Source organism: Electrona antarctica (assembly GCF_951216825.1).
Source record: "Electrona antarctica genome assembly, chromosome: 7".
NCBI lineage: Eukaryota > Metazoa > Chordata > Actinopteri > Myctophiformes > Myctophidae > Electrona > Electrona antarctica.
Window position 1 is genome coordinate 42,716,984 of NC_136812.1, and position 24,200 is coordinate 42,741,183.

Below are 24,200 nucleotides of genomic sequence, written 5' to 3' on the forward strand. Positions count from 1 at the left end.
ACTGCGTTTAAGGAAAAAAGAAAAAAAAGGAAAACAGGCTCTAATTTAGCATTCCAACTCTCTCAAGGGAACACAACAAAAATGAAAGGACTGTGCTACTACGTTAGCGTTGTTGTACTCATCAGTTCTGCACAGACAGAGCCTTGAGTGTTGTCACGACTCACAACGGATGCTTTTGATGCACTCGGTTTCTCAATCCGAGGTCCATGGACCACGCCATGGCGTAATTGTAGGCGGTTCATGGGGAAATGTTTTGAAATGTTGAACACCCTTTACGTCTGTGTGTTGGTTCAAAGAAATATTGAACCAATGGAACGTATTAAAAAGTGCTTCGGCAAAAACCTCCTAACTCCACTTGAGCTGGATGTTTTTTTCATTTCCTGAAAATTTACATTTTGGACTTCCAGACAGCAGATATACTGTAAATAGTTGTGGGGTGGGTTCAGGTGGTCCTTGAGGATCTGTATGTGTATCCTTAATCACAAGTCATCTAACTATAAATGCACCAAGTCTCTCTGTGTGTGCGTGTGCGCACGCGTCCGTGTGTGCACGTGTGTAAATTCGACACACGCGTTCCACACCCCCACAGGGTGTGCAGTGCCCGCTGGCGAGTCGGTCGGACCCATGGTTGTCCAGAACCGCCACAAAAGGCCTCTGCCCGGCCAGTCTCCATATTTGGGCATGCCTAACAAATAACTCCATATATGGGTATAAAAGGGGACACAGCTGACATCACTGCATAGACTCCATATTCGTCCCACTGCCTTCTGACTTGGCCTCAAAATCCATCCAAATATAAATGCACCACATATCTGTGTAGTGTGTATACGTGTGTATGTACGTCTGTAATCCACATAACTCGAGAACCGTTCGCCCCACCGACTTCAAATTCGACACACACGTTCCAACTTCCACACTAGCACAGGGAGTGCAGTCAAGTCCGTCAGATCGCCGGTTGTCCAGAACTAGCACAAAAGCCTCTGCCCGAGCTCTGGACATCTCCATATAGGGAGCTGGCCTGTTCTGACATCACAATGACATCTGCATACGCTCCATATTTGGGGATGTCTGACAAAAATAACTCCATATACAGGTATGGGCATAAAAGAGACACAAGCATAAAAAGGGACACAGACATAACTGTGGTGGGGCATGCATTTCCAAGTAGGCCAGTGCCCAACGGGCACCGCTTTAGTATCTATAAATGCACCAAGTCTCTGTACGTCTGTAATCCACGTAACTCGAGAACCGTTCGCACCACCACAGGGGGGGTGCAGTGCCCGGTGTCGAGTCGGTCGGACACACGGTTGTCCAGAACCGCCACAAAAAGGCCTCTGCTTGGGCTCTGGTCAGGGCCCCTGCCCATGGTCCATATATGAAGCTGGCCTGTTCTGACATCACAACACTTCATATTTGGGCATGCCTGCCACAGAACTCCATATAGGAATAAAGGCACAGACACACAGAGAGACAGATACAGAAATCTCCATATATGGGTATAAAAGGGACAGACAGATGGGTGTGTAGCCCAGTCTACAATTCATCCCTTAATTCATTTAGACTACTGGCTAAAATTCATGTAATATATAAATAGGTTAAAACATTTAAACATTATTCTAAAATAAACCTGAATGCATATGGTTTAAATAGGGTCAAATATATGGAAGAAGCCATGTATTAAAATAGGAAACTAATTCACAGTGCTTTGAGTTGAAACCTTGAAATGAGTGCATTAGGCCTTTAATGCATAGTTCGTTTGCATTGTACATTGCCCAGCACATGGTGTGCAGGCACACAACCTATCTTGTTAGCAGAAGTTGTGTCAATCTTGTTTTCTTTTGTTTTTGATTTGTTCATGCTTAATTGACAGCCAATCGGGAGTCCAGTCTCAGGTGGAGGTGGGTTCTCAGAGCCAGCTAGGGAACAGGTGTTCTAAATCAGCCCAAAAGCCTCTAATCAGTCATTCTAACAGAGACAGGCAGAGTGAGAAGTCAGTTTGTTCAGTTGATCCTGTGTGAAGAGAAATAAGTTTGTAACCTTGGTTGACGACCAGTTATCCTGTTTGGTGTGAACTTTATTGATCTGCAAAAGGACACTGGCAATTGTGAGCATCACAGTTCCATTGGAACACACTGCCCTGCTGAAGAGTGGCTGTCTCTACTGTTTCCTTCGGAGTGTTTCTTCTTCCTGAGTGTTTCTTCTGGAGTTTGTTCTCCTGGAGTGTTTCATCGCTGCTGTTCCCTGTGCTGCATTCCCACCATCACGCAGCTAACCCTCACCATTCCCCCTCTAACATATCCCTGGACTTGTGAGTACTGTACATGAGCACGTGCACTTTTATTTTCTGCTTGTGAGACAAGTGAAGCGGCCACTACAGTTTGTAGGCCACAACGCACCCAAGCCACGACTCAGGCCTGCAACGAGCGTTCGGTTAGGGTCACTAAAGAACTTTAAGTTGCAAAGTCAGGTGTGTGTGTGTGAGTGCGAGTGGGGCCCATAACTGTATGTGATCTGTTGTTTACCATTTCTGCAATTATTCACATTCTGAATCCTTTTTATTTTGTTCTATTTCATACTGCATTGAGAGACATACATTGTGTTTTGGTGTTAATAAATACCCCTGTCTATGCTAGGTATTTAACACATTCAGTGCCTAAGATGTGATCTTGTTGTGTCATAGCTCACAGATAATTCATGTTCGGTAATGAAACAATTCATGTATGGTAATGATATAATTCATGTTGGGTAATGCTTGTTTAAAAAGTAGTTAAAAGCAAGTAAGAAGATAAAAGCATACTTAAAGGTGTATAATGTAATTATATTCTCTAACTTTATTTAGAGGCACCGTCAACTGAATTAAAATTACATAAGTACAGAGTTAAAAAGGTAATAAGTTAGACTACAGGTAGTCGCGCCAGTTCATTAAAACGAACTCAGGCCCCACCCAGAGTACTACTACACAAGAAACCTCATAGCTACCTGGGATGGGTGTTACACATTGGAGGCACTGCTGAGATGATTACCAACATTAATTGAGTTAAGTGACACACAAGTAAAAGAACAATTTTAGTTAGTGAATAATTTCATAACCTAAACACTCTTGATAATTTAGTTTTAGCACGTTGCAAGTATGGCAAACCAAACGAGCAGTCCAACACAGTCAGATTTAGTTGATTGGTGCAGGGGAGAGCTATTAGATGTAAAACATGCCCTCTTAATATATGGCGTGCCAGAGGACACTCAAATAGCTGATATGGAAGAAACAGTAGAGACTGTCAAAGCCTTGGGCAAAGTCAAAGTGAGGGGCAAAATGTTTCGTTCACAACTCGGATCCCTAATGGTGCTATGTGAGTGCCGTGAAGAGATAGACCCCACCAAAATTCCCCCAGAGATTACGCCAATAGCGGGTGGGAGCGCCTGGGGTACGGTGCACTACATAGAAGCTACAGGCAGCCCAGATGAGTTTACAGAGAAGTTAAACAAGCTTCTCCAGGACGAGGGGAAAACAATGGATGATATCCAACAACTATGCACCCCCAGTGCACCGGGGCCCAGCAACACTGAGTCCATTATACGTGCAGTGGGTGATGTATGGCGCAGAACCAGTAAACCGACAGACAGCCATGGTTATAGACGTCTGAGGACATTCTCCGGAGTCAGTCCCACTCCAACAGGAGAAGAAGGCCTAGATCTCTGGCTGGAGCAGGCCAAAATACTGGTTGAGGAGAGTGAATGCTCCGAGAAAGAGACACGCAGAAGAATACTTGAAAGTCTCAGAGGTCCCGCCTTAGAGATCATTCAAGCTGTGCGTATGACTGATCCTGATGCTTGCCCCATGGATTACATAGAGGCCATAGAGAGCATTTTCGGTGTGACAGGATCAGGTGAAGACCTTTACTTCGCGTTCAGATCCCTCCGACAGCACCCTGAGGAGCGTTTGTCTGAATTTCTGCCAAGATTAGAGAGGTCCCTTCACAAAGTAGTGCAAGGAGGTGGCCTCCCAGTTAGCGCAGCTAACAAAGCCAGAGTTGAGCAGCTTATTAGGGGTTCGACCTCTGACCTTCTGTTACTTCAGTTGAAAGTTAGGGAACGAAAGGATAACCCCCCTTCTTTTCTGAATCTGCTAAAAGAGATCCGGGAAGAGGAAGACCGCCACTCTGTTAGAGAAAGCCTAGCCGCACCCAAGCGCCGTCAGCATGTGCGCACAGTGCAGGCATCTCAAGAAAGAGAACAGTGTGAACCTGAAGACCAGATGGATGAGCAAAGCCCACAATCCTCTGATCGTCTAAGTGGTTCAAAGAAAAAGAATAAGCCAAAACCTGAGTCACACAGTGAGCTACAGTCACTTAGACAACAGGTGAAAGCACTAGAAAATAAGATGAGTGTTATGTCAGTGACACCGACCGCTGACCGCAACTCCACAACGTGGTCCAGAAAGAACAAGGCAGCTTCAGGCTATAAGCCTGGTCCGACCAAAGGACAGTCTCCCAAAGAGGCTGGTGGATATTTCTGCTACCGGTGTGGAGAGAGTGGCCATATCGCGCCTAAGTGCACTGCCCCAGAGAACACACAGAAAGTCATCAAAAAGCTAATACGCTTAGTGCGCACAGGGAAAGACAACACAAAGGAGAACCCAGAAGAGGACCCAGACTCATCAGAAGAGCAGTGTGTTGCCAGGGTCAACAAGGTAGAAGTCCCTGAAGACGACAGCCTGCCTGAAGGTCTTGTGGGTCCCTCAATGATTCACCCAATCAAAGTGAATGACTTAACCTGCAATGCTCTTCTAGACAGTGGTTCCAACGTGACCATAATATTTGAGAGTTGGTTCAACGAACACTTGCAGGATGTCCCAGTACACCCCATCTCTCGTCTAGGCCTCTGGGGTCTGTCCGACACAGAGTATCCTTATCAAGGCTATGCCGTCGTGGAGATGGAGTTCCCAGAAAATATGACAGGTGTCAAAGGGCCCATAGTAGTCTTAGCTTTGGTCTGTCCTGAGCCAGAACACTACAATCAAGCCCCTGTGATTGTTGGCACCAATGCATTCCTGTTTCACAGACTATGGGATCTGTTGAAAGAAAGTGGTGATGAAACCATTGTTCACTCTATGAGAATCCAACCAGTGTATGCACCAGTCCAAGTGCAGGCTCAGCTCACACCAGCTGAGGCCATGGATGACACTGTTGGACAAGTGAAATGGCAAGGACCTGGTCCACTCTCAATACCCCCAGGGGAGAAGTATTATGCCACTTGTAAAATCGACAGTCCAACTCCCATGTCAAAAGACATTGTGATGATTGATGCACCCACTGAACAGTCACTACCAGCTGGCGTGCTAGTACAGCCCAGTGTGCTGAAGAGGACAGACGTAGACGCCAACTGCTTCACAGTGCTCCTTCATAATGAGTCCCAAAAGCAAACCTCAATACCAGTGGGCACTGTAGTTGCAGAGATGTATGCTGTTGATGCAGTTACCCCAGTCCAGTCATCTCCTGTCCCAGCAGATGCAATTGACCCAGCTCTGTTTGATTTCGGAAATTCACCCATCCCTGAGGAATGGAAGAACCGCCTTCGACAGAAGTTAGCTGAGAGAACAAATGTCTTCTCATGGCATGAGTGGGATGTTGGCCTGGCAAAGGGTGTGGAGCACCGCATACGCCTACATGACCCCAGACCATTCAGGGAAAGGTCACGCAGGTTGGCTCCCGCAGACATCGACGATGTCCGACGCCACCTACAGCAGCTGCTAGAGACAGGGATTGTTAAGGAGTCCCGTAGTCCCTACGCCTCTCCCATTGTGGTTGTCCGCAAAAAGAACGGACGGGTCAGATTCTGCATCGACTATAGAACCCTCAACAGTCGCACCATACCGGACCAGTACACGATGCCTCGCATCGATGATGCCTTAGATGCGTTGACCGGCAGCAAGTGGTTCTCGGTATTGGATTTGAGGAGTGGCTATTATCAGATAGCTATGACTGAGGAGGATAAAGAGAAGACAGCCTTCATTTGTCCCCTTGGATTCTATGAATTTGAGCGCATGCCACAAGGGATAACTGGAGCCCCTGCAACGTTCCAACGTTTAATGGAGAAAGCCGTTGGAGACATGCATCTCCTTCAAGTCCTTGTGTACCTAGATGACATAATTGTCTTTGGAAAAACGCTTGAGGAGCACGAGCAGCGTTTACTCAAGGTCCTAGACAGACTGGAAGAAGTAGGCCTGAAATTATCCATTGATAAATGCCAATTCTGTCAGCCTCGAGTGAAATACGTGGGCCACATTGTTTCCGAGTCCGGAATCGCCACTGACCCGGAGAAGGTGGAAGTGGTGAGGCATTGGAAAGAGCCCACCGATCTCAAATCTCTAAAGTCATTCCTAGGCTTTTGCGGCTACTATCGCCGTTTCATTGCCAATTACTCTGTCACTGTTCGTCCGCTTACCGAACTCACCAAAGGCTACCCACCAACTCAGCCTGAGAAGAAAGGCTGGAAGGAGAAAGACCCAACGAAGACCTACTTCAAAGAGTCAGAGCCTTTCGGAGAGCGTTGGGATGATGCCTGTCGTGATGCCTTTCACAAGATCATTGAGTGCCTGATTAATGCCCCGGTGTTAGCCTTTGCCGACCCTTCTAAGCCCTACATTCTGCATGTAGATGCTAGTATGAATGGCCTTGGCGCCGTGTTGAACCAGGAGCACCCAGATGGCCTCAGACCAGTGGCCTTTGCCAGTCGTAAACTTAGTGGTCCTGAGACACGCTACCCAATCCACCAGCTGGAATTTCTGGCATTGAAGTGGGCAGTGGTGGACAAGTTCCATGACTACCTGTATGGTGCTAAGTTTACCGTAAGAACCGACAATAACCCGTTAACGTATGTCCTTACGTCAGCCAAGCTAAATGCAGTAGGACATCGTTGGCTCGCAGCCCTAGCCACATACGACTTCACCGTCCAGTATCGTCCAGGGCGTCACAATATTGATGCTGATCTATTGTCACGGCAGTACGACAAAGAGGCTAGCGGCTGGACAGACATTCTACCGTCGGGTATCAAAGCCATCTGTCAGCGAGCTTGTGGCAATGAAGCACACGTCAGACTCGTAGAGCAACTAGGAGTCCCAGCAACTGTGGTGCCTGAAGCCTATGCCTTCCCAGTGAACCTAAGCCTAGGCACCATCGACCAGTTGAGCCCAAAAGACCTACAAACAGCTCAAGATCTAGATCCAGTGATTGGGCCTGTAAAGAAGATGATTGAAACTAAACAGAAACTGACTCATACTAAGAGTGATCCCCCTGATGTCGCCTTACTCATCCGTGAGGGGAGTAAGCTTGAGTCACGAGATGGAATACTCTTCAGAGTAACAAAGAAAGTGTCTGGAAGGAAGATTAGACAGCTTGTCTTGCCTGAAAGATACCGGAGCGTGGTGTTAAGATCACTGCACGATGAGTGTGGACACATGGGAGTGGAACGAACCACCGAGCTGATCAAAGACAGGTTCTACTGGCCACGTCTGTCAAGTGAGGTGGAGCGATACGTCCGTACCTGTGGGAGATGCATATCCAGAAAAACACTTCCTCAACGTGCCTCACCACTGAACCAAATCACTAGTGATGGACCCTTAAATTTAGTCTGTATTGACTTCCTACAGATCGAGCCAGATTCCAAAGGTACGGCTAATGTCTTAGTTGTGACAGATCACTACACACGCTATGCACAGGCATTTTCTACCAAGGACCAAAAAGCCATCACTGTAGCGAAAGTCTTATGGGAAAAATACTTTGTGCATTACGGTCTGCCTGCACGGATACACTCTGATCAGGGCAGAGATTTTGAGTCTCGACTGATCAAGGAGCTCCTGTCCATGCTTGGGATCCGTAAGTCACGTACCTCCCCGTACCATCCGCAAGGTGATGCCCAACCAGAGCGGTTTAACCGAACTCTCCTGGCAATGCTTGGTACCCTGGACACGAAAAAGAAGCAGTGTTGGAGCCAGCACATCAGTCAGCTTGTACACGCGTACAATTGTACTAGGAATGATGCTACTGGTTACTCTCCATATTGTCTAATGTTCGGGAGAGAAGCAAGGTTGCCAGTCGACATCTGCTTTGGAACGTCACCGGACGGAGAGGGTGAGTCATCTTACCTCCAGTACGTCGCTCAGATGAAGAAAGAGTTGCAGAGTGCCTACAAGCTAGCATCTGAGGCCGCTACAAAGAGTCACCTGAGAAACAAGTCCTACTATGATCAGCGTGTTAGGGATTTGCCCTTGGGAGTAGGTGACCGAGTCCTTATACGGAATGTTGGACTCAAAGGCAAGCACAAACTGGAAGACCGATGGAAGCCAACACCTTACGTAGTGGTGAAGAAACTACCGAACCTGCCAGTGTACAAGGTCAAACCAGAAGGCTCTGGTGTGGGCACAGTCAAAACTCTACACCGAGACCATCTGTTGCCCATAGGTTACCTGGTAAGGATGTCCAATCCTCCTGATGATACAGGACCTGTCAAAAGAAAGCCTGTCACGAGATCGCAGCATGCCAGACGGAGTCACAGACCAGCTACGTCTGCTGACAAATCTTTGGAAAGTGACACAGACTCATCGGATGAAGAGTTTGAAACTAACCGTAGACCTCCAGCTATGGATGTGGATGAGATCCGGAGACACCTCTCTACTACCTATCAAGCCCCTGGAGATCCTGAGAGTCAAGAGGAGGAGGCCTCTGAAGCCTCGGATCAATCAGTTATGGAAACTGATGATGACGAATCCCCTGAAGGCACAGCACCTTCTAGTGATAACGAGGAACCTGCTGAAGGAACTGAACCTTCTAGAGAAGCATCTGATGCAGAAGAGATGATTAATGATGCTGTGGAAGACACGGAGCAAGATTCAGAAGAAGTAAGCTCAGTCCCTACACGTGCTACAAGGAGTAAAGCAGCTCCTAGTATCCGAAAGTCCCACAGAGAATCTAAACCAGTCATACGATTGACTTACGATAAGCCTGGTGACCCATCCAATGAGCCAGTGACCATCATGCATCATGGGATGGTCATTCAGTTCAAGTTAAATCCCCAAGACAACAGAAAATCGGTTAAGAAGTCTAAACCAAGCCGGATGTCATCTGATGATGATAGAAGGAAGCACCCTACCAAGCTGAAGAAGAAAGGTGTCAGATGAGGGCATCTTGACAGTCAGAAGGGGGAGGGTGTAGCCCAGTCTACAATTCATCCCTTAATTCATTTAGACTACTGGCTAAAATTCATGTAATATATAAATAGGTTAAAACATTTAAACATTATTCTAAAATAAACCTGAATGCATATGGTTTAAATAGGGTCAAATATATGGAAGAAGCCATGTATTAAAATAGGAAACTAATTCACAGTGCTTTGAGTTGAAACCTTGAAATGAGTGCATTAGGCCTTTAATGCATAGTTCGTTTGCATTGTACATTGCCCAGCACATGGTGTGCAGGCACACAACCTATCTTGTTAGCAGAAGTTGTGTCAATCTTGTTTTCTTTTGTTTTTGATTTGTTCATGCTTAATTGACAGCCAATCGGGAGTCCAGTCTCAGGTGGAGGTGGGTTCTCAGAGCCAGCTAGGGAACAGGTGTTCTAAATCAGCCCAAAAGCCTCTAATCAGTCATTCTAACAGAGACAGGCAGAGTGAGAAGTCAGTTTGTTCAGTTGATCCTGTGTGAAGAGAAATAAGTTTGTAACCTTGGTTGACGACCAGTTATCCTGTTTGGTGTGAACTTTATTGATCTGCAAAAGGACACTGGCAATTGTGAGCATCACAGTTCCATTGGAACACACTGCCCTGCTGAAGAGTGGCTGTCTCTACTGTTTCCTTCGGAGTGTTTCTTCTTCCTGAGTGTTTCTTCTGGAGTTTGTTCTCCTGGAGTGTTTCATCGCTGCTGTTCCCTGTGCTGCATTCCCACCATCACGCAGCTAACCCTCACCATTCCCCCTCTAACATATCCCTGGACTTGTGAGTACTGTACATGAGCACGTGCACTTTTATTTTCTGCTTGTGAGACAAGTGAAGCGGCCACTACAGTTTGTAGGCCACAACGCACCCAAGCCACGACTCAGGCCTGCAACGAGCGTTCGGTTAGGGTCACTAAAGAACTTTAAGTTGCAAAGTCAGGTGTGTGTGTGTGAGTGCGAGTGGGGCCCATAACTGTATGTGATCTGTTGTTTACCATTTCTGCAATTATTCACATTCTGAATCCTTTTTATTTTGTTCTATTTCATACTGCATTGAGAGACATACATTGTGTTTTGGTGTTAATAAATACCCCTGTCTATGCTAGGTATTTAAAAGCATACTTAAAGGTGTATAATGTAATTATATTCTCTAACTTTATTTAGAGGCACCGTCAACTGAATTAAAATTACATAAGTACAGAGTTAAAAAGGTAATAAGTTAGACTACAGGTAGTCGCGCCAGTTCATTAAAACGAACTCAGGCCCCACCCAGAGTACTACTACACAAGAAACCTCATAGCTACCTGGGATGGGTGTTACAGGTGGAACAGGTACTCATGGCACGGCTACAACGGGTATTGCATAGCTAGGTGGGGCATGGATCTCCAACTTCCATCGTCACCGACTCTGTGCTCTACAGCCGGGCACCTATTATGTGAAAATTCTGTAAAAAACAGACGGGGTGGGCAGCTACTTGCGAAGTGTGAGTTTTGTTTGTATTTTATATCAACAAATCAATTTCACTATTAATTAAAAAAAATCACACCCGTGTGAACTGAGTGGTGTAAGGTCTTATAGACTGATCAGCTGTGGTCTGACGTAATGTCTGACGTAATGAAATCACACCCGTGTGAACTGGGTGACCATAGCAACCATGCTCATTTTTTGGTACGAACAGACAGACAGACACGTAAACTAACAAAGCCAGTTAGGAGGAGTGGTTTACACCACTCAAAAATCAAATTCTTATATGCTGAAAATAGTCATATTTTTGAGTGGTGCTCCAACAACCAGCTGTGTCTGTTTGTGTCTATGTATGTGTATCTGTACGTGTGTGTACCTGTACGTGGGACCCACAAAAATGAGCATGGTTACTATGGTCACTGACATTACGTCAGACCACAGCTGATCAGGCTATATAAGACCTTGCACGACTCAGTTCACACGGGTGTGATTTTTTATATAACAGATTAAATCAATAAGTTCACTTGACTGTTGCACTCCTAAGGGGAAGCGACAACAGCCTTGGTATCAATACAATCTTATCAACCCCTACTTGTTCCTGAAGTCAGCAGTGAATACAATACAATACAATATGATCCTTCTTCCTGCTGGGCAGCTCATCAACAAAACAAACGCGCCATGTGGAGCCTGCTGTTCCTGCTCGGCTGCCAAAGTCTGTGATGATGACAATACCGCCAATAGAATGGTACTGTACCTACTGTACCTTCTATATCAAGCTCTATCTCAGCACTGGGAGGAAGTAGTCACACTCCTGCCGTGCCCAACACACTTGTCAATATGTTTTGACAGCAGTGCACATGCAAATCATACTAGGCCTAGACTGGTGTTAACTCATCCAGTGGGGCAGCCGCAGGACCCAAAAAAGACAAAGACCCACTTCAAAAGAGAACACGTGTTATTCAATGTATTGCTGAGTAGGGCTGCAATGTAGCCTGGCCCAGCCAGCGTGATTTCAGCTATAGAGGGGCGGGTGCCGGCTGGATCAGCCGTTGGATCCTATCGATTCACCGATCTGAGTGCCTGCTCAAATTATTTGTATTTTGTAAGCTTAATTTATATCAACTGACCGATTAAACACTATGTTATACTTCATCACACAACGCTGTCGTGCAAAAGAAATTAAAATTTCCGTTCAAAACTCACACCGCTTTTTTTTCCTTTTTCCCCCCCATTTTCTGAAAATGTTTTCGCCTCTAACAACATGCCCAAAATAGGATCAGTTTTAAAACCTTCATTTTATTAAATTAACTATTATTGATGAGCTCTTGCACCCCTATTTTTGGGTCCACATTTACAGTGCAGTGCAGTTGAGGAGCAGTTGCGTGCAGACTAAAAGTGAAAGTGGTAGACGTGATCCGTTGAGTGGATAACTAGGGCAGCCACTTGATGGGACAGGATCACAGCCTAACCCTTGATCATCATCATCACGGCCTGGTTGGTGAGACATTTCAATAGATGACTCTTGTCGTTTAAGCTAACAAAAGCCATATACAATTTAGGCATTCAGTGTACGAGTGGCTCGTGTGGACTACTGAACAATATGGTCTTTTATCTCTAGCTCACTGGGTCAGGGTCAAGCCCTATTCGGTTGTCTGAATAAATTCAATACAAAAACCACTGTCTCAAGTTCAGACTTGTTGCTCTGCAAAACATCAGTGGCACAATGAATGAGTGGCACGTGAAACAATGTGTTCTCATACAGAGTCAAAATCACAGACTTTATGGTATCTACTGTATGCATACAGACACTAGCTGTTAGTGGCCAATTGTGTTCGTATAATTGCTCAACAAAGCCGGATGCACCGTGGTGGATCCGAACCCACCACCTCCACAGTGTGGTGGGCAGATATTTTACCACAGCGCCATCAGAGCGCCTTCCGTCCACTCCAGGTCTTTATTCAGACTGATGGGTTCAGAAAGCTTGCAACTGTGGATGTTTAAGCAGGGAAAGCATTGATGGAATTAAATTGCAGAAAAGAAAGATTGGATGATGCTACAAAAAGAAAACAGAAAGGTTTTTTAATGGTTCCTTTACACCAATGATGTATTCAATTGTAGACCAGCAAAGTGTGAATGTATGTCCAGGCCAGGGGCACTGGTTTTAATGATGGAATCATTAACATGCAGTCAGAAATGCTACCATTAATCAACATAAGAGGGCATAAAGAGCGTTCTGGCCCGTGTAGCTAAGAGCACATCCATCACACGGCTAGAATGTCACACTCTCATCTAGTGTACATGCTCACCCGTGGCTATGTTTTATTAATGTCTACCGGGCAGTCTCATGCATTCTTTATAACAATGCAAGAATATATTTTCAAACACGTCCTAATTAAAACATATTAACGGCACAACACAGAGCAGGACCTTTATCCCATGAGTGTAATTAAGGGCTAATAAAAAGATATTATTAGTGATGGTGAACGCAGAGAGCAGTTACACTTAAAGTTAATTACTAGTCTAACGCCACGTCAACCAATGGCATCAAGTGGTTCAATTGAGAGAGCAGTGGTGGTCTCATTGACAACATGGGAATAAAATATGGAAAAAGAGGTAGAGAAATGTTAATTCACTTGTGTTTAGCCCCGGGGAGCAGCCATTGAAAGCCACCTATAAAATGTCAAACTTCAATTTCAGGCCAATAGACCTTTTTCACAGCACACATTTGACATGATGCCATATACGTACATGCTTACTGTAATGGAACAGAACCAGAATTACTGTTAAGAGTATCATATTGTGCACCAATTCAATGAACACCACTTAAGTCCCATATTTGCTGCCTGATAAATAATGAAAATAGCCGATCTTCAAGCTCACAACGCACTGCGACAAATTGTGAGCTTTTTGTAGATCTGCTATTTAAGTTTGTCATTTTTGAAAATGTCCCTAAAATAGTGACGCCAGGGTTAGGCACTATATGCTATGTCCATCAAGGTCTTTTCACCCGAGCGCAGCATATGTTTTGAATTGTTTTCAATGGGAACACGGCAGCAGTGAGAGGAGGCTGTGCGTGTCTAGTACCGTCTATTCTGCGTTGCATGTTCATATCTGGTGTTTTTATCTGGTCGCCCAGAGTGTAAATATTTTCAACTCTAGGCGCCTTGCATTTTCAGCTGGGAAACACATGGCCTTAACATGGTTAAATAAAGCAGAGCAGGTGATGGACACTAGGGTTTGTTTCAGCTATGTACATGGAGCAAATTAAACATGAAGAAAGCTATACATTTTACAATGTATTGGCCAACAAAATGCATGCACAGGCAAGGGTCCAGAGCCTTATTCATAGGACATGTGGCTGCTGGTATAGACTGGCTATTGTGGAGATTTTATTCGTGACCTTTTGTTTACAGGACAGCCTTTCTAAAAAAGAAAACAGGCCACCCTGCCACAGGAAAGGGAAATGAGTAAGTGCTAAGCAGGAGCTAGGTCTAAAGCAGCGGTCCCCAAACTATTTTAGCCGTGCACCCCCGCTACCTCCTGACCTAGCTGACGCACCCCCCAACGCTAAGTTTTGTTGTATTTGGCCGAAAGTTATACATTTTTAATATGATTATGGCAAATAATCACAGAATGTCACTACAGCAGTGTTTTACCAGATTTTACCGTTTGTGCCAAATAACACCATAAAACCGCCATTACACTTTTCATGTCACGCACCCCCTAGAGGGCGTTCGCGCACCACAAGGGGTGCACGGACCACAGTATGGGTACCCTTGGTCTAAAGTCTCTAAACTATTGAAATTTGAACATCTATGATGTTACCATGAAATGCTGTGATTTAGTATTGGACGCGTATGCCTCTCTGCTGGAAAAAATATATGCATAATAATAAATCCAAATTTGCGCCACATTTTCACGATTTTTCAAAAATAGCAGACCTAAAAATAGCATTCGGTGGCGCGCTATGAGCTTGTAGATCTGCTATTTTTCAATAGCTAAATTATAACATAATGTTTAAAACACCAATAGAGGGTATGCACATGCTTAAAGTGAATGGCACATCGAGTGGCAAATCGAGTGGCAAAGCAACATGCAAAGTGAGTTTAACATTGTTTAATGCAATCAGATATGACTTTTCTGTTTGGATGCATGGGTTGTCAAGGCCAGAAAGTGTTTTTTTGCCACTCAGTAGGCATTCCTGCATAACTTCCGGGTTTGATGATGATGTCACGCGCATACCCTCTATAGGGGTTCCCGCCCAAAATGGGTTAATGGAATGAATTGAATAATAAAAAAACACTATTTAGAGCAGCGATTGAATATAGACAAGCTTGCTCGGTGCTCCACAACTTCCACAAGCTGTCAAAAATAGGGATGCAAGGTTCAAATGCTTAAAAAAATAAACTAAACTTATATTGCAACATTTTTGGCAAGTGGTCCCCAAATCGTTCAGCCCTCATGGAAGCAAGAAAAAGCCTTACAGATTAGCATTGCACTAGCTAGCCCAATTGCTAGTTGAAGCTTAACCAATGCCACTAAGCCCAAAATTTCAAATTTTAAAGAAATGTACAAGCAGCTTAGCAAATCACATCGTGATTTCTTGTGCTCAAAATGTTTGCATAGGATTAGGATAACATGTTCGAAATAGAGACAAGGGTTAAAGTGGTTAATGTAGAGCAGTGATACTCAATCATCTTCATGTCAAGTACCCCCCATTTGAAAACATTGTGTCAGGGACCCGGACGCCCATAAGAGAATATTTGTCAGCAGGTCTATTTACAAGATCACAACACGTGTTGCAAGCTTGTAGAGAGGCAAAAACAAATGGGGCTTAAATGTTTAAACTATTCCTCATTTTGCTGGGGACCCCCTGGAACCCCCTCAAGGACCCCTAGGGGTCCCCAGACCCCACTCTGAGACCGTTTGCCCGCTGCTCCACAGGCAGATAAGTGCAACTGCATTCTGCTGCCTGACCCATTCACCCAGCTGATTTATGTGATTGTGATTTAGCAGATATATGTATTACATAATCTGTAATGGCTGGGGCATGATGTGTGCATGGCTGCACACCAGGCTGACATGTGTTCATCAAGCCATCTTTATTTATATAGCACAACAGAAGTTGACCCCAAATGTTTTCCAATGTAGGATTCAAAACACAAACACGTGATATCAATAATAAATCAGTCCCCTCCACAAAAACAAGACTAATGTAAAACACAGAAATTACAGTACAATAATGTAAAATGAAACTATATAAAAAGACAGAAAGAGGAGCAGTGTTTCCCCTAGGAAGTTTTAGCAGACGCAGTGAATGTTAATCTTGATCGATAAAGGTATATTATCTGAATTATGTTTTAGAATTTTACCAGTTACTAAAATGCTTATTTTTTGTAGTTGTCCCTGGCAAATATAACTTAACAACTGTGGGGAGTTCATTTGAATAAAAAAATCTAACCCAACTACCCCTAATAGTTGAACATATATAACTCAGTAGCCATGATAGTTCAATTTCAGTGTGCTGAATATAATGTGCAGTGGTTGTATGAGGGACCAAGACAAATGCATCTATGACAGGGCAGAGAGCGAGGGACGGAGGGAAAGTGGAAGAGAGGAATGGAGGAGCGCTGTGCTAATCTAATGCCCCTCACGCTACACTACGTGCATTGGCTGCAGATGGGCCACTTGTCAGAGGCTCCGCAGGCTGTTAAGTTCAGCCAACCTCCGGTCCCACGGACACTGGGCACATCCATAAATGGGTTTTCTCATTCACTTACCTGCTATATACATCAGTCTCCAACACCAAATCACAAGATATGGATACAGGGGAATACTTTGATCTTCTGGGACATACTGCAGCACATATATACAAACTCTTTCTTTGGGTAGGAGAATAATAAATCAGTTTAATCCGTGCTATTGTTATCTTTCACAATTGTACAGTACATAAAAATAAATGCTTTTGAATAAACAGTCCCAGACGTGCAGAATACATGTTAGGAAACATCTTCCAAGTAGCTCTCACTTTTCCATTTCTATTCAGAGATTTTAGCTATCCTTTCTCTGCTTTGCACAAGCTGCTTTTTCTAGTGCCAATCTGATGGAAGATTATCACTGGTTGTATGAAACTTAACTTTGCCGTAAGGCACACTGGTTTCAATCACTCGCCATCCTCTGTCTCTCAAATCCCATCTTAGATAACTCACGATTGTATCTGCAAGACCAAGACCGCTGGCCAAGTAAGCATTGCCACCGGGAAAAGTAATTCTCTCTATACTGTTACGGTACATTTGTGCACCGGTGGAAACATTTGATACAAAACAGCCTCCAGAAGACAATTGTTCTCATCTTGTGCCCTTTGGCAGCAATGGTGACAAATGACAATGGCTGCAAACTGTGTGTCAGATCAGATATGGTGTTGAGTATTAACTGCAAAGAATCTAGTCGCAAGGTTGGCATTGTGAGTCTGACATTAGTGCATTAGCCTTTGAGCTGCATATTCAAAAATCCCCAAACTTCTGCTCAATCCTCAGTGGAAGGAATGTGCCACATACTGTTGTACAGTACTCCTGCAGAACAGCTGTCATTAAGATGGGAAAATCAGAAGTCAAGAGTGCCTGGCTGCTCATCATCACAAACTAGGGCGATGCATCACCGTTGAGCTGCTGTACGACTGTACACACAGGCACAGCTTGCCATTCCCCTCCCATCACAATAGGACTGCCACACCCAATCTATGACCTCATGCTTACTGCCGTTGAGTGTTGTCTGGCCAGGGCATCCCTGGAGGATGAGGCAACGACATCAGCCACACAGCAAGGCGAAGTCATTAGTACAATCAATTCCACATCGGCCACTGGGCTTCCTCACTCTTATAACAGTTTGCGATAAGCAGTGACAGGGCCAATATACTCCTGCTAGCGAGGATTGGATTTTGTGACTACGAAATCAATTGGAACACTCGAAATTCATGGCCCAGCGACGGGAGCTCAACAAAATAGGGTAGCAGAGGTAACCCTAGTGAAGCATTCACTGAAAGCCCTCTGCAAAAAAGGCATTAATTTTTCACTAGCATGTTCTGAAGAGACTCCCAGTGAAATTAAATGTAGGCATCGACTCACAAAGGACCAGCACCATTAATATTGTATGCACAGGCATGCTTTCAGTTGAGCTCATGCAACTCAAGTGAAAGCAGACTACAGGGGCTTGAAAGTGGACATAACACGTTCATCCTGTGTTCTAGACTGTGTGACGTGTGTGTGTTATTCTAGGATGTGTTGCATAATACAGTACACAACTGCATTGTGTAAAAAAAAAATCACTTTTCACAATGTCACATTTTCAAGATTAATGGGTCTTCCACTAAGGGACTTTCACCTCCTTGTACACTCAGATGATAACTGACAGAAACTGAGTGCTACTGTGTGCACATTGTGGAAGTTGGAAATTACCCCTCTTACCTCAACTAATTATCTTCTTCGCCGGTCTCAATCAGTTAGTGTTTGAGCCAACAGTGCTGCATCAATTTCATGCAATATAATCATTGTCTAATAATCCTATACTAATCAAGAGGCTGTGTATCCATCTCCTCCACTCTGAGGCATCAGATATACTGAAATTATGTCCATTAAAAAAAGAAAACCAAAAAGTATTTCCATGGCCAGTTCCAATCTTTTGATTAGGGTGGATCCGGCGTGAACTCAATCTCTCAGTGTATTTATAAATGCATGAGCATATTGTCTTTGGGGATTTATTTTGTGATCTGTGACAAATGTCTGGTAGTGGTTGTGTAACTTGTGTTACTCAACTTACTCTGTCAGTGAAATACACAGATCAAAACAACAAAGAAGGCAATCAATTAGACAGATTACACAGAGACATACAGTACATAAATAAGACAACTATAAATGCACTGACAAACGCAGAGATATATTCATCTCTGACAAAGACAGACAAGGAAAGACAGATACTGTAGGTTCACACTTTCCTGACAAACAAAAGCAGACGACACATAATTATCTATAACCTTTCCCACGTACACTAAGAAAGGCCGGGAATAACACAGACAAGGCAGACAATGGCAAATACGCAACACAGCACACACAGACATCTGTAATCATTCATTACCCACCTTTGTGGCCCATCATGACGGCAAGATGCAACGGTGTGTTCCCTGTGGGTAGAAATAAAGATAAAATGATTAGAGGCTGCCCTTGACACCATAGGAAACTAAAATAATATCTCTGTGACAGGCGCTGCTGCATTTCATGGCACCACAATCTAACACCACTGTCATCAATTGAAAAGGCACAATCCTTCAAACGGTGATGTGAAAGGCATGGAGGAGGAGAGCGAGAAAGAGACGGGGCTATTATAACAACTACATTCTAAAAATCATACATTCAGCAAGATGAGATGGCATGGCTTGCTGAGAGGTACGAAAAAAACAAAACACCAATATGTTTCAAAGCAATGAGGGCAGATGCTACGAAATGTAATACATTTGGGGAAATAAAAAGATGTCGGTAATAACACAAGCTCTCCTCTTTCCAGGTGGCAAAAGTGCCCCGTTAGCCTCGGAAGAATCCCTCCACAGGAAGCCGATATCTCCCACATCATCAGCGCTACCCATCAGCCATGCTTCTCCTTCCACCACTCAGATCTCTGGTGGGAGAGAGGAGAGCACAGAAGTGTCCAGAGCCACACAGAAGTGCCCTGTTTGGCCGGGGCCGGCCTAGCGGTCCGGGCACCTAGGCTGGTAATCCATCTTGACAGCGCGTCGCAGGTTCGACTCCCAATCCCGACAACCTTTTCTGCGTGTCACACCCCCCCCCATTTCCTGTCAACCTACTTTCAATCTATCAAAAGCAGAAAAGGCCCAAAAAAATCTTAAAAAATAAAGTAGAAGTGCCCTGTTTGAAACCCTGATGTGGGTGACAATACAACCCTGTCTGCGATTTAGCTTGCCGTTTCACTGGCTGCTGTGATGAAGGGCATGAAGAGGGCATTGGCCACGGTACGACAAGGCACAATCCGTTTCATGCCACAAGAATGTGGAGTAGGCCTGTGGTGGCCAGCTTAACCACTTGAACCCAAGCATCCCTATTCTGGGATGGGAAACATTTGCAGAAAATAGCAGATCTACAATTTGTGAGCTAAGCCTGTTGGTCGGAATTTTCAGCGAATAGATTTTGTGTAAAGGTTAAAAAAAAAGAGTGGAACAAGTACAGAGCCATCTCAGGTCAAGTTTAAGTATAGAACATGTGTTAAAGAGGCTGTCCAGTAAATGAAAGGTCTCAAATTTGATTCTTCCTACCATCAACACACACCTTTCCTGCTTACACACTGTAGCTACAGTACAGTACAGTGAATGAGCACTGGATATGATACATTGCTGTTGACAACCTGCACAATAGTAAACATGTTAGTTAAGTAGGTCAACTCATCTGCTAAATATGTATTAACAATATTTCTTGTCTTCTTAGCACTGCAATTACTCGACCACTTACTTTGTTGTGGGTTAACTAGCCCACTGAGCATTTTTTAGTCTAATAGATGTCTAATATACATATAAAGGGCTGTCTAAAAAGTAGAAATGGATTAAAATGGTCTAAAAATGAAAGTTTTTTGCGGTCTAGGCTTATATTAGATGTTTAAACAACGTTGTTTCAACTTTCAACGTCTATATATATAGACGTCACGGTCTATTATAGACGTTTAAAACTTTCATTTTTAGACCAATTATAACCCATTTTTAGATGGACGTCTAATAGACGACTATTGCTCAGTGGGAGGATTGATGCCACACTCCAACCTTGGCCCTTTGTAAGTCTGTCTGACTCTGGATAAGAGTGTACTGTACCTAAAAATGTTGTAATGAATCCATGCCAATTCAGCAGCAGCCTGCATCTACAAAAATGTGAACTTCTAAGGAATACATAATGACTCCAGTACAGCCCCCTCATCAAGGTTGAACAAACTAAAGTTTGAGAATTAGAGGCTCAAGTTCCAAGACTTCCGACACAATGTTATGGCAACGACTCACGAGTGTGCTGAAGAAACCCGACTGCATCACAGATTGTATTTCAAAGCCTCACTCACAGTTTGCTACACATCCAAGACAACATACACACTGGGCAGAGTATAGGCCTTCTGTGATGTTAAACAGCGTTGCTGAACAAAACAACCAGCTTGTTTAAAGAGTATATTTCCAACAACATCATTGAGACAAATCTGACACAGGAGTCCAACATAAGACACAACTTGGCATGAATGGTTAGCCTATGCCACTGGTTCTCATGTGTGGGGTCCGGGGACCCCAAGAAAAGAGTCAGAATTGATGTTGATCGGAACTAGGAACCAATTGGATTGGACACTTATGGGTCTGTAACTCACAGTATAGAAATGGAGCGAACAATTGGGACCCCTGAAAGCCCCTTTGTACACTATCAAGAGTTAAATTAACACGATGTGTGTGTGTGTGTGTGTGTGTGTGTGTGTGTGTGTGTGTGTGTGTGTGTGTGTGTGTGTGTGTGTGTGTGTTCATAATGTAGCTCTGGTCCATAGCCTTACTATAACTGGTGGTGGTCCTTAAAATTAAAAAGCTTGAGGATCACTGTTCTACTAAGGCTAAGCCATGGTGTTAGCCCAAGCAGGAAAAGCTTAGGCTAACCATAGTAAAGGCTCGTGTGTATTTGGTTCTGTTCTCCATAAAACAGGTGGACTGTGGTAGGTTTTAGGACTTACAGTAGGAGTTATTGTCCTTTAAGAGAGCTTTATGACTACTAAACAGATTCTGAAGACTTAACTCACCGTGGACGTCTTTCTGTGCGATATTCTGGGTCCGGATGAGGGAGGACAGACGTCGCACATCTCCTTTGAACACACATTCGTGCACCGGGAACTCTTCCCCCCCGGTTCTGATGATGATGGGGTTTTTGTTATTGTCGGAATCGACGATCACCACGTCCGCCACGTCCGTTGGCGATGACAGCGACGTGTTCGTTGTGTTTGCATTGATCTGCGACTGCTGCTGCTGCTGTACAGACGTAGATTTGACCAACTTGTGATTGCTGAAGATTTTACTTGCTCGGCTTTTGTTGTTCGCCTTGTTGGCGGTGCTGGTGGTGAACGTCCCACCGGTCGCAGCCTCCTCGTCCGGTTCGAGTAAATCCTCCTCCTTGCTGGGTTTGGGGTCCTTGCGAAGGGAGCGGATCTTCTCTCCGGTCATTTTCTAATGAAACACTCGTCGGTCGGTGGAGCAGAGGGTTGGTGGAGTCGACGGACGGACGGTGACCCTCCGGACCGGGACCGGCCGAACAGATGCGATTCGCTGCTGGCTGGCAGGAACGCCAGTGGTCCTACTTCACACAAACACTGTAAACAGCACAACATGAACACAATACACCTCGATCCCCCCACCGCACACAAAAACACAAGTTGGCAGCTGTTGTTGGGGGGGACAAACAACAAGTATAGCCTCCGCCGCTCGCCTCGCAGGTCCTAAATAAACATACAAGTGTCGCTGGCTGACAGGCTGCACAACATAAGCGGCTCCTCCGGCATCATTTGACTAGTACGGAAGACTCGTCTCTACTCTCTCGTATGTCGTCGTCTTCTTCCGCCAACAACATCGCGAGAGTTCGCAGAGGTTACCATCGGTCATGGCTCATGTCCATTACAATGTGATGATGCGATCATATCCATATCTACTGTCCTGCTGCTGCGCACCAATTAACATATCGTGTGTGTGTGTGTGTGTGTGTGTGTGTGTGTGTGTGTGTGTGTGTGTGTGTGTGTGTGTGTGTGTGTGTGTGTGCGTGCGTGCGTGCGTGCGTGCGTTTGTAATATTAGTTAAGAGTATAATTGCACTTTCATTAAGAAAGAGTTAATGAATTGACAATTGACATAGTCGCACTCCCCTGGAGGTCCTATGGAGGGGCAGGGGTGGGGGTCCCTATTTGTGTGTAGCATGTACGTGCGTGCGTGTTCCCAATACAGATAAAGATATTTTCACAGATGCTAAAGATGCATTTCTTGCATCTTCATGTGGAAAATTATTTGATGGACCACTCACTGATAGCCTGTTATCAACCGTAGGATCTAAACACTCTACACAGAATTGAATTCTCACACTGTTCACAGTCAGCCACAGACTGAATGAATATTTTTCTGAAAAGATTGTATCAGTCTGTCTGACAGATATAAATCTGAGTGAGGCTATTAAAATAGCCAAGAGACCAGATACCTCGACTTATAAAACTTCACTGGAAAAGTGAGAACACAAAGTATCAAAACCCAAAAGATGAACTAGAGGAACTTAGAGTATTGCAAAAAACCTGAAAGGATTTTGACACAAGACACAAGCTCTTAAAGTATTTCTAAGTTTTTCTTTAGTTAGTTTTTCCAGAGCGTGTACAAATGTAAAGGATAGAGGAGAGAGAATTCTCCTAAGTGCAGGCTCTGAATGTCATCATATCATTTTGCTGAGTACCACAGACGAATAACAGTCTAAGTCCACACTATTGATCCATAATATATAAATGATAGATAAGGGTTCAGGACAACGAGGCCTTTTCGTGGAGGGGTCAGTCTGAAATTTGGACTTAGACTGTTTTTCGTCTGTGGTACATAGGCCTACTGAAAAACATGTCATAGATCAGGATTCAGCTGTCACATTTCAATAGGTTGAAAGGTCCCATAATAGGTTGAAAGGTCCCGTAATAAGATGTGAACATAAAATATGAAACAATAAATCATAATGTAAGAAAATACCCATCACTGTCTATCATACACAACTATTGGTTATTTTATAAAGAGTTAAGAAAAGACAATAAAAGTAATAGAGAGCGAATCAAAAGGCAATTCAGGGAAAAAGAAGAAATGTCAAGATACTGGTCAACTCGGGTGATTATTTTCAGTGGAGAAAACAGAACGAAAATACATCACTTGGATGCACCTGGACGTATCCTCAGTGATGTATCCCAAGGTCATCGGGGTTTCGGGTCTCGCAAACATCATACCCCTCACTCGGGTGACCCAAGACTCGGGTGATCAAGTCCCGACTTACGTCACAGTAGCTACCCTCTATCAGACCCACTAGGGAAAGACCAGGGCCACACAATCCGTTGGATCCACTCCGGAACTACTCTGCCGGGACTGGGAGGTGCAATTCTGGCATGTGGAGGGACTAGGCTCTGTGGGTTGACTCCTGTCCAGGCCCCTCCTACGTCTCATCAGGTCCACCCCTGCCCTCACCAGGAGTACCACCAGGACCTGTGCATTGCACCAGACTCCCAGCACCAGACACTTCATTCAGGAGTGGTGGTTTCTTGAGCCGCAATGGCTCTGCAGGCTCCACCTGGGCAACGGTGTTACTGCAGGCTCCGCTTGCGGCTCGAATGGCCCTCCTAAAGGCCTCCTCACGGAGGATGCAGGCTGGGGCACCAACCCATACTGCTCCCAGGGTTCCGTCTACGTTCAGTCACCAGACTATACCTGGTTGTCACATAGTCTATTCCTATGAGT

At 44.6% G+C, this 24,200-nt stretch overlaps 1 protein-coding gene across 1 annotated transcript in view; it reads right to left on the bottom strand.

Moving 5' to 3' along the window:
• LOC306926882 (ankyrin repeat domain-containing protein 13C-like) overlaps positions 1 to 22,267 on the bottom strand; it is a 60,569-nt gene extending 38,302 nt beyond the window's left edge. Inside the window, exons 1-2 of the mRNA XM_079506380.1 lie at positions 21,486 to 22,267; positions 18,805 to 18,846 (exon numbers count right to left, since the gene is read on the bottom strand). Of these exons, the coding sequence (XP_079362506.1) occupies positions 18,805 to 18,846; positions 21,486 to 21,903 (460 nt within the window). The 5' untranslated portion in view covers positions 21,904 to 22,267. The remainder of the gene's footprint in view (positions 1 to 18,804; positions 18,847 to 21,485) is intronic.
• Positions 22,268 to 24,200: the final 1,933 nt, after the last annotated feature.